Genomic DNA, 17461 nt, shown 5'->3' with positions numbered 1-17461 from the left:
GAGCTTAGGAAGGACAGAAGTGATGAGCTTTGCCTGAGACAGGAAAACTGCCTTGTGAGGAGTGAAAGAGCCTGAGGAAGATGCCCTGACCCAAAAAGGCGCCGTGCCCTGCAGCCTCCTCAGGACCCCGAGGGCTCGAGGAAGCAGGAGGACTCGCAGCCCTCGCCTGCTCTTCAAACACACAGGTTTGTGGACAGGCAGTCTCCGTGGCCAGCACGTACACCCCCACACCGAACGCGCAGTGCCTAGGGCTTCCTCTTTCTGAATGTTAATCCACCTCCTGGAGCAGCGGTTCCCAGATTTTCTTGGGTCATTTAGAATGTATGCTCTTGTCTGTTAGATTTTTATGACAGTGGTTCTCTCTTTTTAAAAATGTACTATATGTGTTATATGTATATATATATAAGTTAAAGTAATTTGAAGTTGACTTGGTTTGACATTGTCTCAAGAACCCTAGGTATCGTTGTTGATACCTGGGGGAGTCACGGAAAGAAAGCTGAGTCTCACCGATCTGGATTCGGATGAGTGAAGACCAGGGGGATCCACAGAGAAGCCCTTTGGGTTCCCATCAGCTAACCCTCAGGTGTTGGCGCACGCCACCCAGCCAGATTTGGCAAATGTGGGAAGCCACCCAAGAAACACAAAAGAGTAGTTTTTGTCCAAACTTCAACATGCATTTTAATTTCTTACTTAGTTCTTGTTTTTCATGGAAATACCCTCATTTTTTCTAGGAAATATTTAGTTCAGGACCTAAAATCCGCTTTCTCTGTTGTTCTAGAGAGATTTCCACAGACGCTGTGTTTTAGGGGCCTCCATCAGCTGCGTGGGGGTTGCCTACCTATGTATAAATATCACATCCGTGTCATTTCTAAGATCCCAAGGGAAAAAATTCAATTCTCAGTTCACCAAAAGGTTAAATGCTAATTGATTCAGTGACCACTATCCTGCAGAAAAGTTGAAATAAATAGTAAAGCTTAAAGTTTGACTGGTGCTTAGACATTTCCTAGTTACCTTAAAATTAACTCGAGCAGACAGCAGCACATTTCACCTGAACCACTCCTGTGAGGAATTTACCGTCTAAATTTGCTTTCGTTTTTCATCTCCAGGGCCTTAATAAAAGTGTGTTAATACACATAACTATTTTACAATGATAGCTCTAAATAATTTATTTTTTATTTCAAGAAAGAGAAATACACCTTAGAAAAACAAAACCCAAGGTTTTATTTTCTTTTTAAAGCCATATTTTTGTGCTGGTAGCACTTAGATTGTTCCATATGTGAGATCCATATCTGCATTTCATTACCTGGGTTTGTTCTAAAGAAGATTTATTTTTGTTCTGTGAATAATTTTTGATGGTTCTTGTACATGTACAGATATAGATACGTTTGAGGTCTTTTATTGATAATCCTACAAAGAATACAAATAAACTTTAAACATTTCAGACTAAAGTTGCTACAGTATGTGAATCATTACTCTCTTACTTCTTGCATGTCTCTGGGGGATTAGGACCCTGGGAGAGAAACCAGAGAAAAACAATGTTTGCAAGACCATTATTCTGAAGATGTATTTTAACATCAAGAACAATGCCTTAGAATTTCCCAACTTAGGGGTAAGAAATATTTAGATTTAAGAAAAATAGCACAAACATAGAGTGTGGTACTGTGGTAACACCCGAGAGAGCTCCTCTTTCTAATTTTTAATTTGAAATCCTTTGAACAGATTGTCGCTGGGAAAGAAAGTATCCACTGTACTTGGAAGTGTGGCTCCACTAGAGACCACTACTGTCCTCTCTTAATTCCCCGGATTAATGGGGTTTGTTTCAGGGTTTTGTTTTTCTGTTCTTGTTTGCTCATCCTCCAAGTTATTGTTCCCAAATACCTGCACCGTCTCTTGCTCACCGACTTCATTCTGTGAAGTCCAGGACTGTGGGTTGCACAGGTGGTTTTCTTTTCGGTTGCGGGGAGATCTAAGTTCCACTGTGAGCCCAGCCCCTCCCGGGCTCTGCAGTTCTTTCTCATTCTGAGCTACTTGAAACTAAAGGAACGGAAATGTGCTCAAACCCCAGCCAGGATCGTGTGAGGACGAGCCCTCAGATGAGCCAGCGTGAGCTATTTTTTCTTTACTTCGTGGCTGACCCACGTCAGTCTGAACTGCTTGTGACCTAGCGTTAGCTCCAAGACTTCCTGCATCTGGAACATCAAAAAGAGAAAACCTGTTAATACTGTCTTGTGACCTTGTCATCTCTATCACCATGCCCCGTCCCCCCCCGCCCCCCCGACAAAAGGAAAAAGTTTGATGACAAAGGAGGCTAAAGTCAATCACTTAATTGGTGCTTCTCAAGCGGGACTGTTCATCAGAATCACTTCAGAACTTTAAAAAACACAAAAAACAAAAAACGGTAGGGATGCCTTCGAGTTCCGCCACCGACCAGATCGAGCGGATCCGTCTGAGGACTGCGGCCAGGCTCCGTTCTGACTTCCCCGGGGGAGTCCGACCTCAGCCGGGGTGACAGCCACGCGACCACAGCGAGCTCTGAGCGCAGCGTGTGTGCGCCCATGTTTCTCCGTCCCTGTCCCTGGGATAAGTTGGCTACAGGTGTTTTGCCTTCTATTTGGAACTTTAAAATGCTGCTAAAACTAATCATATACCTCCCTCCCTGCACACACCTTGTCGCCACCAATTCCATCCTTTAAATCTATGAGGAAAAAGTTCTCTCCAGTAATAAAGAATACAGCCCAACAAAGGTGACTAGAAAATGTAATTACCCACTTTGACCCCACTCTTCCTTTATTGGCTTTAATTTAAAATGGAGGGTAGATGGCTTCTGGTTTAGTCCCCCCGCCACCCTCCAAAAAAGTCCTTGACTTTTATAGACCTGGTGCTCAGCACTGCAGTCTCATTACTTGGACTTTTACCAAGGAAAAAAGAAAAAAGAAAAAGTGTATCAGATGCTGAATTGCATCTTTTGCACCTGTTCTCCCTTCAATAGCAAAATGCACTGAAAGCTCTGCAGTTCCCCTCCCCGTTCCCTGGTCGGCAGACGCGCGTGCACACACACACCCCCATCGCTCTTTCTGGAAACTTGAGTGTGTGAGATTTTAGAATAAATTGCCAGGGTGTTCTTTTTTTGGCCCGTGAGTACATTGCAATAAGCTACCAATTAAAGGCCAAACTGTTTCCTTGTTCATAAAATGATGGTTTTGGCTAGATGACCCCTCAGGAACTCTGGCTCTGATCCTGTATCGTTAGCTGATATAACTGAAATACGTGCCCCGAGGCCGTATTTTCACAATATTTATGAGTAATTCTTCCTCTTGACAATCTCCCATCTCACATACTTTAAAAAAAAACAAGGGAAAAAAGCCTGGGAGAAATGCATATTGAGAATGACAATAATGTTGATAATGATAAATAATAGCTAATGTTTGTGTTTCTTGAGCATTTACCATGTGCCAATTTGCTAAGCGCTTGGAATAATTCATTTAGTCAAAATGCCAACCGTGTGAGTTAGGTACGGTTGTTCCTAATTCATGAGGAAACTGAGACTCGCAAAGATGAAGTTACTTGCCCGAGGTCACACAACTAATAAGTGGAACGCCAAGCCCCAAATTCAGATCCTTCGGACTATGCTGTCTCATTGTTTTGTTCTGTTTTTCTTTAAGAGCTCAAGAAAATTGATGACCAGAGTAAGAAAAAGACCTGAAAAAGGTCTCAGCACATGAACCAACCTTTCACCATGAACCAAAGCGATGGCAATGGGAACAGATGAGCTAGTTTTCCAAAGCTCGCTCTCACTGTATTGGTTTTGACACTATTGCCTTGCATTGTCCAGTCATCTGATCAAAACTGGATGTGGGCAGAAGTCTCACCTCACTCAAAACTTGGTCTTTCATGTCTTCTGGGTCCATCCGAGCTGGAATGGTGAAATCTGCCTTCAGGATTCCAAAGATCTGCCCTGAAAAAGAACGTGCTACCTGGATTGGGGGAAATTATCTTCTTGCCATTTGAAAACTTCAGGTTCTTCGCGGTCAGGAGGAGTACACACTGGACACCACAGTCGGTACATGGTGATTGAGGATTTCAAAGAGGGAGAAGAAAGAAACCACTGAACAGGAGAATGCTCAGCCACAGTTAGGACCGACCAACTAGTGGCCGCAAGGAGAGTCTTACATCGGTGAGGGGTAATGCTGGCCCTCCCCGCCACCAGACAGTTGCTTTCCTTTCTGTGTTTTCCTCCTTCCCTCCAATAACTATTAAGCAGGCGCTGCACACCATGCTGGAAACAGACACCCCTCCCCAGGCCCTCATCTGCGAAGGCCCCTCTACCCTGGGAAACTCGAACTCCTCCGAGCCCACAGGCAAGCTCAGCCTTGGGCCGGGAGCCACTGTAACCATCACGGGAACCACCGGCCCATAGTAGGGTGACTTTCTATTTGCACAGCAGCTGATAATTTATAAAGCACATAGTTATCTCATTGGGTGTTTGTAGCAGCCAAGGGATGTACTCAGGGCAGTTCCTACCGTCCCCTTTTGCAGGCAAGAAGTAAGAGATTCCGAAGCGGGGAAGATGCCCCTGGCTTTTCACTGTAGTCAGGCCGCGAACTCCGGGGTCCGCATCCTGTTCCTCCTAGTGATAGCTGCTCCGAACCTTCCCAACGTGTCCTGCCGCCTTTCATAGAAAGGTCACGAGTACTCTGTGCTAAGGAGTGGCTGTCAGATTGAACTGCTTGGTTGTCAAGAGCGGGAACTTGGTGACCGGAAGCAGTTACCTGATTCTGGTGCTGGAGTTTTTTCTTGTGACTTTGGGTGGTTAGATGTGCTCACATGTTGGGCCTGAGGGGCAGTAGCTGTGTCTCTTATCCCAGCGCCACCTCCTTCGCTGGGCACGGCTACGGAAAGGAACATGAAGGAGTTACTGCAAAGATCGCCAGGAGCAAGGCGGTCTGAGCTTGGTGACCGCCCGCCCCTGTGCTGGGAGACAGGCATGCGCTGCCATTGCGGGGCACACAGTTGCGGCAGACAGAAAATGTTCTGACTCCCTGAGGCTGGGGGGTGGGCCAGCCCTTGCCTTGCTACACTGTCATCTCCCACAAAGTGTCCCTGACACAGGATTGGTGGGGCTTGTGCAACGTTAGGAGATTTCTACTCAGTAACAAATGTTTATTTTTCCGTAGTTCCTACCCCAAAGGCCCAGTCCCCTTATGTTGTCTGCCAGCCACACAGAGCCCCACCACGGCGCTCAGGGACCCCCAGCATCTCCATCAAGGCACAGCACGTCAACCTCACAGTGTTCCAGAGCCGAGCTTGGCCTCCACCCGCAGGCTCCTCTGCCCCGCGTGGCTGCCATCTGCTGAGCCTCCGCCAGAGACCCCGGGCGCCCTCCGCTGCTCCCTTACTCCCTGTCACTGGCTCTCATGTTCAGTCACCAAAGTCCTGTCAGTGCCTTGCAGATGTCTTTTTACTTAAAATACAGAAATAATCATTTGCTTTTACGGTATATTATTGTAAAATAGTCAAGCAAAAGTATTCCTCCCCTGGCCCAGGCACAACCACTATTAACTTGAATTTTTTTTTTTTTAATTTGAATGCGGCAAGACCTACCTTATTCTCTTGAAAGGCTGCACAGTATTTCACTGAACGTACCCGGACGTATTTAACCTATTTGCTTTCAGTGGATACTAGATTGCCTCCAGTTTTTCAGTGTAATAAACAGCAACCAACAAGCCCGTACGTGTGTGTGCGCGCGCCCCTCGTCCTACTATTTCCTTAATAAAGGTCCACGGGAGAGTTTCCGCGCGGAAGGGCGGGAGCCTTTCAGAGCGGACTCGCGCTGCGGGGGCGGCAGTGCCAGCTCCTCTCCCCGCAGGGCCCGAGAGCGCTGATTTGCCCAGTTCCCATCGGCTTTATCACCTTTCAAAGTCTTTGCCAAACTGGTAAGTAAAAAGGAGTTAATTGGGGAAAAAAAAAAATGCCTCTTGCTTTTAATTTGCATTTCTGTGATAAAGGGAACAAAGCTGAGCATTTTTTAAAATGTGTATTTATATTTCTTCAGTTACTGACACTTGCACGCGGTGGAAAACCCACTCCCTGGGGGCCCCTCGCAACTCTGCAGCTCCAGGCCTGGCCCGGCTCCACCCCCGCGGACGCAGCAGCGGCCCCACGCGGACGCTCGCTCCCTCCTCTCCGCGTGGCCTCTTCTTCCCCGCCCCCGCGCACTGTGCATTCCCTTAATTAAAGGAGTAACTCTGGAAAGTCCAGAAACACACCTCATCCCTTGTCTATCACCACTGTTAACATTTTCACGCATTTCCCCCCATCTGTTGATGTTTCCTTTCAACATTGTTGTGACTGCGTTGCATGTATAATGTCGAATCCTGCCTTTTTCTTTAGCATCTTCACGCAGCAGCCGTTTGTCCCGTCATCGCAACTTCCTGGCTTCTATGAACAACAGATCTGAGCATGTTGTATGCGCACCAAACACCTCTGAGGGCCCCGCCGCGGGCTGCGGAGTCAAGGCCTTCGGAATTGGGCCCCCGTCTACCTCCTTCCGCTCGCCCCGGCCTGTCCCTTCCCAAAAACCTGACCTGCATCTGCTCCCATCAGGCTGCTCGTCGTCATTCGCAAACCACACTTTTTTCAAATCTCCTGTCTCTGCCCGAGCTGATCTCTCTGCCGGGGGGAACCACCTCCTCTGTTGCGGATGAAATCCGCTGCTACCTTTGTCCAATTACAATCGTCGCCCCTTATCCCTGGGGGACATGTTCCAGTTTGCTCCGCGGGCGCCTGAAACAGTGGATAGGACCAAATCCTAATATACCCTGGTTTTTTTCCTATACGTGCATACCTATGATAAAGTTTAATTTATAAATTAAGCAACGGAAGAGATTAACAACAGTAACTAATAAGAAGATTATGACTATAAATTGTCATAAAAGTTATGTGGATGTCTTCACTGTCTCAGCAGTTTGCAACTTTTTCATCTCATGGCGCACACAAACTACAAAAATTCTGCAGCACACCAAAAATTATATATTTTTGCTAATCTGACCCAAAAAATGGCTGTAATTTTTATTCATTCACACTGGACAGCTATTGTTATGTAGGCTGTTGTCTATTTTGTTTTTTGTTTTGTTTTGTTTTGTTTTTTGATTGTCTAAGAGAAGAGAGGTCAGTGCCCTGACTAAATAGCCAGGTAGTGCATGTTTTAAAAATCCCTGGGGCGCACTGGCTGAAAATAAATCATTGCTACACCGCGCAGGCAGAGTGGGAGAGCCCAAGATTTCATCGCGCCCCTCAGAACAAAGCGCAATTTAAAGCTTATGAATTGTCTGTTTCTGGAATTTTCCATTTAATGCCCATTTTTGGACTTTGGTTGACCACAGGGAAGAGGCTAAGGAAGGTGACCGCTTGGACCAGAGGGGACCGCTGCGCCGCCTTCCCAGGTGGAATGAAAGCCCCCCCCCCCCCAGGGCAGCGCTCCCAGGCTGCCCGGCTGCCTCTGTTCGTCCCTAGGAGCCTACAGGCACCTGTAAAACCAGGAAAAGGTCCTGTTCGCCTTGGCACCCACAGTTCAATGCCTTGTTCAAAATAGGTGCTCGGGAAAATGGTTGCTGAATGAACTCATCTACCGAAGTGCAAAACGCTAGGCTAGGCCTGGAAAAGCGGCAAAGAGGGATATAAAACAGTCCCGGCCTGTGAGACCCCGCAATCTCCCTAATTCATGATTGTGATCATTCGTAATCATTTATAATTAATAAGATGAGAATGAGGCCAGCCCTGTCTATCCAGTGTACTCTGTCCAAGGTAAGGACAGAGGCAGGAAATGAATGAATCGCTGATCATTTCACTAGTGAATTGAGATTAAAGCGGTAATAACTACCATTTTTTGAGTATCTGCCAGATCGCAGGCACTGAAAGATACCTCATGACAATGGTAATTTTCTTCAGAGATGAGAAAATGAAGTTCCGAGAGGTTAGGAAACTTGACTGAGGCCACGCAGCCAGTAGTGGAGCCGACATTCCGGCGCTCCGTCTCCGCAGCCAAGGCGATTGTTTCCCCCGGGACGGCCCGCCCTGCACGGTTAGCCGGGGGGTGGGAGGGGGAGCGGCCCTGGCCGTGGAGGACCCTTCAGCGTGGCCGGGGACGCAGCCCCGGCCGGGAGACCGTGGCCCGGCACCCCCGAGCCTGGCCGGCCAGGTGGGGTCCTTAAGCCCCGGCTTCGCCCGCGGGAGGGCCCGTGTTGCGCCGGGCCGGCTCCCAGCGGTCCCCGCGCGAGGCGCGCTGTTTCCCCGGCCCAGCAGGGCCCCCTGAACCGGGAGGCCCCGGGGAGCACCCCGCTCCCCCCGACCCCCGGAGGCTCGGAGCCGCCGAACGGCTGGAGGTATGTGGCTGACTCAAGGGTATCGCCGGGTGGGGGGCAGGGAGCCGAACCAGGAGCCTGCGGCTGTTCCCCCGCGGAGTCACGGGCCTGCCGTCGGTCACGGGGTCCCGTGGGTGCGCGAGGTCGCGCTCTGGGCAGTGAGCAGCGGGCTCCAGGGTGTGACCTTGGGGACAGAGGTGTCCCTCGGGGCCGCCGCAGGGTGGGCGCTGGTCCCTGCAGCACGAGAGGGACTGCCGTGGGCGCACGCCGCGCCTGGGACCCCGGCCAAGGCCCCAGGCCCCGGGCCAGGGTGCCGGCGCGGGGCGCGGGCAGGAGGGAGGAACCCTGTGTGGGGCGGTGGCCCCCGGGGCCCTGATGCAACCCTTCGGCTCCTGGCGCCCAGCCCTGGGCACCCACTGTGACAGGTGAGGAGGGAGGGCCTCCTGAGCCCGCTGCATACAGCCTGGGTGGCCAGCGGGCCTGGGGCAGCCGGGTGCCATTTGAGACCTTAGATGGAGAGCAGAAGATAGGCGCTTTCTGGGCTCCTGAACCAAACCTGACCACAGGCCTGGCCCTGGCGCCGAGGCCTACAGGGTGAAGGTCACATTCTGAAGCAGCCTAAGGGGAGGGTGGGGGGGCAGGGGCCTGCAGGATCTGGACCCCCCCCCTCAGCACCCCAATCCACCTGCATCTCCTACCTGCAAGCCCCCACCCACCCTACCTCCACTCCCCTCTACAAGCGAAGGTCTCTGCATTCAAAATCCCCCCCTCCAGGAAATGCCCTGGTAATCACAGGAGCGGGGACCATTCCATTCTGCGTCCCCACCATGCGTGTGACCATACAGGCAGCACCGCCTTTGACAACTTTCTCCCCCAGCTGGCTGCCATCTCCTTCGGAACAGGCCCTGCCTTTTCTGTGTCCCCAGCATGAATGAAGCTCTGTGAGCCAGTCCCCTCGCTTTCTCCATGTCCTCAAAAAAGCCAGTCACGCTTTTCTCTGGGGTAGGGGTCCGTGGAGAAGCCAGGACCGCTGTGAATTTGCCCTCAGTATCCTAGTTAGCCTCGCATCTTGGGGAAGCAAGACGAGGCAACGGCTGGGAAGAGGTTTCAGGAATTTAAAAATGCTCAAGGAGCAGGCCGTCGCTGTCCCTTCCCAGCCCCGTTGCCGCAGCAGGGTCCCCCAGCCCAGCCCTCCTCTGAGAAGGTGACCCCAGAACTAGAAGGGGTCCGACGGTGCCTCTCGGATGCGCCTCTCTCTGGACGCCCAACCTCGGAGGCCTCCAAGGACTTTTCTGCTCAAGTCTCAGGCCCTGGTCACCTCGCCTGAGGCCCTGGAACTGCGAGTTCAGTGGCTCATTTCAAGGAGGGAGGTTGATGGTCACTGAGACCTCTCTTTCCCAACCCCAGCCCGCCGACTGGGTGGGGGGCACAGGGAAACCCCCGCTCTGTGTAAGTGGCCCTTGGCTGCCACCCTCTTGGCTCACCTCTCTTCTGGCCTCTCCCAAGTCCCTCACGGGGGACCCTTGGCACCCACCCAGTGCTGCCGCTTACAGGCCGCCCTCTCCACTTCTCGGGCCTGGAGACCCCAGGACCGAGCCAAGAACGGGCCATGCACCCCTACAGAGCAGGGGAAGGGGCGGGTACCTGGCCTGGACGTCATCCCCATGGTCACTTTCGAGGTGGGGACGTAGTCAAGCTGGGGGAGCGCTGCTGACTCCTGGTGCCCAATGGCAGGGTCTGCAAGGAAAGGCTGAGTGGGTGGAGGGGACACAGAGCTCCCCAGGCCTGTCACACCCACCAGGCCTGGGAGGACGCCCGCCAGGTACCGCCAGACCAGCCTCTGTCACGGTAGCCGAACCCAGGTGGATGCGTGTGTTGTACGCCGACCTGTGCCAACCACAGGAGAGGGGCTTTCCCGCCTTTAATGCGCCCAACAGCTGTTCCAGGGAGGAAGTATTGTCCTTGTTTTACAGAACAAGGGGTTTCTTGGGGCCTGATAAAAATGTATAAAGTTAGATAGTGCTGATTGGATAATCCTGTGACTGTACCGGAACCCACTGAATGGGACACTTCCAAAGAGTGAATTTTAAGGTATGTTAATTATATCATACACACAAAAAAAGCTATTACCCACCCCACCCCCCCAAAAAAAGGAAGGACGGGAGGAAAAATTAAAAAAAGAAAAGAGAGAAGGAAGGAACAAGGCCTGCTGCTGAGGGGACATACTAGACACAGATCCAGAATGACCAGGGTGACCGCTGGCTCCCACGCATTCCGAGTGACAATGACGACAATCGTTAATGTCTGTTGGGTGCTTGCTCTGTGCCAAGGCCTCTCCTAGGTCTTTATATTGCTCCTCAGTCCATCCCAAAGCTGCCCTTTGAAGTGGGTCATCAGTACCACTTTGTGAAGTATATTTTCCAGGTGAGGAAAAGGAGGCTCAGACAGGCTGCCCACCTATTCCCCACGGGTAGTAAAATTTGTGTGCTCCTAAAGCCCGGGCTTTCAGCCACTTCATTGCCCAATAACTAATTCCTGTTGCAAATTGCTAATGCCCTGAGGCTAGAGGGGCCCCGGTCCATTCTTTAAGGAGCGCCCGGAATTGAATTCAACTCTGCTCCAGAGCCCAGTTACCCTCAGACGGGAGGTGCTCCCTTAGGTCTATCCTCAGTGTCTCCTGCTGCCGAGCAAACCTACTTCCCATCCCCTTCTCGCCCTGGCGGGCCGAGGGCCAGTGCGGCGGACTGCCACGCACCGTAGAAGCAGATGAACGGCCGCAGGGAAGAGCAGGCCACTGAGGAAATTCTGGGGGCATAGTTGTAGTAGGTGCGGAGCCCCGCACACAGTCCTGTCCCGAATTTGGGCACCTGCAGCCATTCGGGGATGCTGGCGCCCAGGCCGCTGGACCAGCTCAGAGACCCGGAGGCCGCGTTGAAGTAGAGGCCGATCCAGGCCTCTGTCTCGCTGGTGACGGACCTCAGGGCCTCCTTGGCAGCCTCATCGGTCACCGTCTGCAGGTCGGCCAGGTCCGTCTGATCGGCACGGCAGCGCTGCAGGGCCGCCAGCCACGTCGCTCCTTGGTTGAACCGCCTGAAGGTCCGGCTGCCGATCTGGACCACCTCTGGGGGCCAAGAACACAGAGACCGCACACCTGTGATTCTAAGTGGTGGAGGTTTGGGAAGGACGGGCTTTGACACTGCCTGAGTATTGACTCCGGAGACCTGAGAATGGGAACAGCTCTGTTTGCAGAATTGGGAGTCACATCCTCAGATTCAAATGGGGCCCCCGGACTCTGACCCACACCTGTTCACGGGAACGGATCACGCTTTTTGCCTGCCAGGCCCCTCACTGTCCCCATCCACACAGACGTTTAAAGCTCCCCTTCACTCAGCACCAAGTTCTCTCCAGCCCGGAGCCTGCAAGGGGATGCATGGTCTCCTTAAATCCTCATGCAACCCTGGGAAGCAGATGCTACTAACTGCATTTTTCAGAGGAGAAAGACAGGCTCCAGGAGGTGACGACTTGCCCAAACTCATGCCATGTTATATGGCAAGACGAGGGTCACACGCTTGTGTGCCTGCCCTTGGAAAACGGTCCTTTCCACACTACAACCCCATGTTCCGTAGCAGGCAGAAAGCCAGCTGCACAACACAGGCTAAGTGGGGAGTGAATTTTCTGTCATAGAACTTCTCTACACCGGACACGAAGGGGAAAAAATAATTTTAAATACCAGGGCAGTGACATCCAGAGGAGAAAACCCCCTGACCAGGCGGACGGGCCCGGGCTGCGAGCCACCCACGCCCCCACCCCCCAGCCACTGAGGGGGGCGTCCGAACGGCTGGGGTGCAGCCTGAGCTCTGCCACCGTCCGGATGGAGACCTTGATCAAGTCACCTCCCCCTCTGGGTCCGTTTACTAATCAAGGCATTGACCCTCTCTGGGGGCTTTGGCCTGGGGGCAACAAAGCCAGGGACGGGGTCCCCCGCCAGGCGGAGGGGCAACCTTGCCCTCTGGTCCGGGTGGGCAAGTCAAGGGGAAGGCAGGGCTCCTCGGTACATGCCTGTCTCTGCAGAGGTGGTCAGGCTGAGAGCGGGCTCCACGAGGCTGCTGTGGCCCTTGTCAGGGTCTGGGAAACAGAAGCAGACCTTCAGCGACAGGGCAGGGGTGCGGCTGCCCGGCGTCCTCTGCAGGTGCCAGGAAGGGCCGAACTGAAGCTGGGAGAAGCCTAGCTCAAAGTTAGACAGGCTCCTGGGTTCCCATTTCCATTTAGTTAAGAGAGAGAGAGAGAGAGAGAGAGAGAGAGAGAGAGCGCGCGCGCATGCGCGTGCGCACTTCTATTGTGTGGTAGATGCTATTCTAGGCCCTGGAAAAATAGCTGAAATAAGACAAGCAGGATCTTTGCTCTCAAAGAGAATATGAGAAGGAGCCAGCCTTGCAGAGGGTTAGCAAGGAAGACCCCAGCCAGGCCAAGGATAGGTCCTGGGTGGGGAGAGGCCGCGTGGGTATGAGAAGCAGCAAGCGACCCCACGCAGCCAGGGAGAGAAGTGGGAGACAAGGCCAAGACGATGGAGCAGGGCCTCGCAGCTGCCAAAGGAGTACAATTCTAAGTGCTAAGGGGGTCTGTTGAATGTGTTTAAGCAAAGCGGTCTGGCTTTATAAGAGTTCATCATGTAAGAGCAGCTGCAAGTGGGACAGAGCCGGACAAGCGAGGAGTGTGCTGGTGAGCACAAGAGCAGTGAGGGGGGACATGGGGGAGTCGGGAGGTCCAGGTGAGGCCCTGAGACACGGAGGGAGTGCGGCATGTGCCTCGCACACACTTCCTTGCGGGGCCTCCACCACACACGCGGCTCCCACTGCATTCGGAATCCCAGGTCAAACCTGGGCCACCGGGGCTATGGTCCAAGGCCCCAGGCAGGCATGGTGGAAAATGGGGACTCATCATGTCGGTCCTCCGCGCCTAGACCTGAGGGGCCAGGGTGGTATAGAGTTGAGTGGGGCCTTGACTGATGGTGAGAAAAGCAGAAACTGGCAGTTTTTACAGGAAAGTGCTCCCTGGTCTATGGCCATGCCCCTGAGTGATCTCAAAGGTCAGTGGCGTGGGCCGCCTGGGCAGAGGGGCCGGCCAGGGGCAAGGCTGGCCAGCACCATGCGCGCTGAGTGCTGACGGTGGGTTTCCTGCAGAGATGCCTCTGGGAGCCCGCTGCACCCACCTACTTCCCAGAAGCAGGGGGTCCCCCAGAGAGTGGCTGCCCCACACTTCCCACCCCCAGGAGACAAAACCACCCTGCGATTTATGAGAGGGTGACAGACGCTGAATTCTGCTCTCATTTCTGCATAGATGCCTATGACTCCCCAGCCTGTCTTGGCCTTCCTGCTCCCTTTCTCTCCCCTGATTTATACCCATCTCTCAGAAGAGACAGAAGTTAAGGCCGCAGAGGGGAATGTGGCAAACAAGACTAAGATAATAGTTATCCTCAGAAAGACCTGAGCTCTCTTGCTTTCATTTGCTCTTGACGAGCAGCCCAGAATATGTCTGTGAACACACCGTAGTAGCAGATGAAGGGCTTCTGAGCTGAACACAAGGCGGCCCCCAGGCTGGGGACAATGGATATGGAGTACAGCGTGGCACAGATGCCCTCCTTGAAGACAGGCAGCAAGCTCCACACAGGGGCGGTGAAGGTGGAACCGCTGGACCAGCTCAGGCTGCCAAGGCGCACGTCGAAGAAGAGGCCGATCCACGCCTGGGTGCCGCTGGTGAGGGTGTAGAGGGTCATCACGCTGCTCCTGCTGTTCAGGCTCTGCAGGTCGGCCAGGTCCGTGTAGTGCCTGCGGCAGTGCCGCAGGGCGTCCAGCCAGCTCAGCTCCTCCTCCACCCTCTGGAAGGTCTTGCTGCCGCTCACCAGCTGCAGGGCTGGGGCAGAAGGGGCTGTCACCGTGTGGCCACCTCCACCCCGCCCCTCGTCCCCAGAGAGCTCCCAGCCGGGCCCCGGGCAGCCCTCCCCAGCCTCTCCCCTCCCGACCCCCCTGGACGCTGGCCCTCCGGGGCCCACAGCTCTGCCTCCGCGCCTCCGCACCGCCGCGCCTCCGCACCGCCGCGCCTCCGCACAAGCCATTCTCTTGGCCTGGAAGGACTGGCCACCCCCTTGCGCTCCCTCAGTCCCTCGACTCCCGCGACTCCCGCTTCGTTTTGCCCAGCAAACGCCTCACCCCTCTGCCCCATTCTGGGCAGGTGCCCTGCCTGCGTGCCCCCGCACCCCTCTGCAGATGGTGCTTATGGAGCACCGTGATGTGCCCTTAGCTCCTTGGGTCCTTCCAACAGCACCCGAGGACAGTGGCACTGCACCTGTTTGACAACTGAGGAAGGAGGGCCCAGAGAGTTAAGTGACTCGGCCAAGGCCACCCAGTGCGAAAGGGTAGAGCCAGGACCCAGGGACCATGAGTGTCATGGCCCTGAGCCATCCCACACCACTGCCCCGACCTAGGCCGGGGGCGGGGGACCGGGCCGCACGTCAGGACCAGCTAAGCAGCCTTTCAGACACACCGATGCTCGTGCCCATCCCGAGCGAGGATCTGAGTTTGCTGGGACCAGCGTCAGAATTTTTGAGAAGCCCTGGCTTGGAAAGGACCTTTTTGCTTGTATGTCTCCACCACCGGGTCCAGGCAACTTGGGAGCAAAGAACAAGCCATATTTACCGTTACATTCCCAGCACATTAGAAGGGCTCAACATGTTGAAAATGAATGAATGAACAGATGAACTAAGGAGCAAATCAAGCTTCTGGAAACCAACCCCCAGCCCTCCACATCCGCTGCCTTCCTCCTGACACTGTGCCCTTCCCAGGGCCCCAGCAAACAAGGGCTGGTCGGGGCTACTCCGCTGTGCCCAGGCGCCCTGTGCAGCGGGGTCCAGGGGGATGAGGGCCTCGGGCCAGGATCTTGGGGGTCCTGGGCCCTAAGGCACCAGCCTCAAGCCAGAGGCCCTAGGAGAGGAAAATAAGACAGAAGAACTGGGCACGCAGAGTGTCCCGCTTGTGCGCAGTGTGGGGGAGGACAGGAAGAGGGACCGAGAAAGCACCGCCAGCAGGGGCAAAGCCCCCCACACCCACCGCAGTTCCAGCCGCCTGTCACTGAGAACTGGAGAATCGCTGTGTTGGGAAAAGGAGTGGAAAAAAATATTGCTCTTCTCTAGGCTGTGTGATTCACTGTGACGTTTTTAATCCTATTCTGTGTAATTTTCTAAGCTCACTGGCCGTGGCCCACCAACTTGATTTTAGGCTGTAATGAGAAGCCATCTCCCCCGCTGCTCTCCGGGGGTCGCACAGCGTCCCAGGCCGCCCAGCCCCCGCGCCCCGCCACCCAGCTGCCCACACGTGTGTCTGCCCGGCCGTCATTCTGTCCACGCACGCACGCGGCCTCACCCTCCAGTCTGCTCTGTCCCGGTCCCCCAGCACATTAGACGGCACCCCTCAGTCCAGCATCTCCGGCCCCCACCCAGGAGTCACAGTTGGTCCCCCCGTTTTCTCTTGTTTTTGACACCCCGTCTCCTGTTTCCTTCACCGCCCTTGTCACATTCTGCAATAATTGCATTTATTGTCTTCTTGCCGAACGGGAGCTGGGCGACGCCAGGCACCTAGTCGGCACTTAGTAAATACCTGTTGGTTAGATGTGTCAGCGGGGAGGTGAGTGCGTGCAATGAGATGCAGGAGGGCAGGCTCCAGGTGGTGCGCCCCGGACCCGGGCCGAGGACTCGTGGGGAGGGTGAGAGGAGCCGCCGGCGCCTGAGGCTGCCAGCCAGGCCTGGGGTCTGCGTCACCAGGCCTGGGCGGACAGTTGTAAACACTGTCTTCCACGTTGTTTCCCCTTCAGCCTCGAAATCTGGGAACTTCGGGAAAGGCGCCCTTCCCTCAGCCCCGAGCCCGGGAGGTGCATGGAGCCCAGTGTGCGTGCGCGCGTGTGCGCAGGTGGGGGAGGGGGCCTTACCTGCTGCACAGAGGCCGGCGTACAGCGCTGGGGCCAGCATGGCTGCAGCACAGGACAGGCGGATGCCAGAAAGGCTCCTCACCTCTGCGGAGGCAGCACCTGCCTTCTGGTCCCTTCTGCCTTGCTCTCCACTGCCCTCCCCTTTCCTACCGGAACGGACAGGTGTTGCTAAACAAATACTTACTCAGTACCTACTGCCTGCCAGCCACTGTGTGAGGGACTGGAGATGCAGCCAGAAGAAAGAGAAAAGATGCCTGTCCTTCTGCAAGTGACCGGGAAGGCAACAGGGTCAGGGAACAGAGGAGCAGAGACGCAGAGGGAGCCCAGCTCTGGGGCGGCAGGGCGCGGGCGGCAGAGGGCTGGCTAGGTTAGGCCTCGGGGTCCTCAGGGAACCAAGGGGCAGGAGTGGGAGAGGGGAGACGGGGAGGCAGAAGGCGCTGGCACGTGTGGGCCAGGCTGGGCTGGACTCTCCCAGCAGCGCCGGGACAGGCCAGCATGGTCCCCATTTGACAGGTGCGAAGGCTGCAGCTCAGAGAAGTAGAATAACTTGCTCAAGACGTGGTGGGAAAGCGTGGGGCAGCAATTCAAACTCAGGTCACTGGAAGGCATAAGGCGGGGGACGGGGACAATGGGCCCCTACAGGGCCACCTCGGTGAGACCAGGGGCCCCCCAGGTCTGGCTCTGGCCCCCTGACTGAGCACAGACCAGAGACGAAGGCACTCCCCCCTTCCCCCTCCTCCCCTCCCTCCCTCCCTCCCTCCCAACATCCTGTTTATGCCCAGAGCTCCCTCCACTCCCCAAGGGCTAAGCCTTTGGAAGCCAAAGCCGGGAAGACTTTTTTCTGCCCTTGCCCTTCCCATCCTTCCCTGAGGAAAAGGCAAACAGCCCTCTGAAAAGGCGGAGGAAAGGGGAAAGCCTGTTAATGCTTCCACACCAGTGTCCTGCCAGAATGTTCTCTTGTGCATTGATAGCCTCAGACGACTTCACCCCAGCGGCACTGCCCCCTTCTGCCTTGGCCTCTGAGGGCCACTCCCTGGGGACAGAAGAGAAACTGACAATCCCGGCCTGGAAAACACCACCCCTGCCAGGACCCTGTCACCCGGCCGCTTGGCTGTTCTCCCAGG

At 54.6% G+C, this 17461-nt stretch overlaps 1 protein-coding gene across 1 annotated transcript; it reads right to left on the bottom strand.

Annotated features, from left to right (window-relative positions):
• Positions 1-2108: 2108 nt before the first annotated feature.
• CLEC20A (C-type lectin domain containing 20A) lies at positions 2109-16424 on the bottom strand. Its single transcript, XM_054587550.1, has 8 exons — positions 16338-16424; positions 13905-14270; positions 12420-12485; positions 11116-11481; positions 10005-10097; positions 4770-4889; positions 3870-3955; positions 2109-2189 (listed from the first exon to the last, which is right to left on the bottom strand). Exons 1-8 carry the CDS (start codon positions 16375-16377, stop codon positions 2109-2111), a joined length of 1218 nt encoding a protein of 405 aa, XP_054443525.1. The 5' UTR covers positions 16378-16424.
• Between the last annotated feature and the right edge of the window lie 1037 nt (positions 16425-17461).

The sequence above is a fragment of the Pteronotus mesoamericanus genome, unplaced genomic scaffold (assembly GCF_021234165.1).
Source record: "Pteronotus mesoamericanus isolate MK-2021 breed Mesoamerican mustached bat unplaced genomic scaffold, CSHL_Meso_final scaffold_1186, whole genome shotgun sequence".
NCBI lineage: Eukaryota > Metazoa > Chordata > Mammalia > Chiroptera > Mormoopidae > Pteronotus > Pteronotus mesoamericanus.
This window is presented reverse-complemented; position numbering and strand designations above follow the sequence as displayed.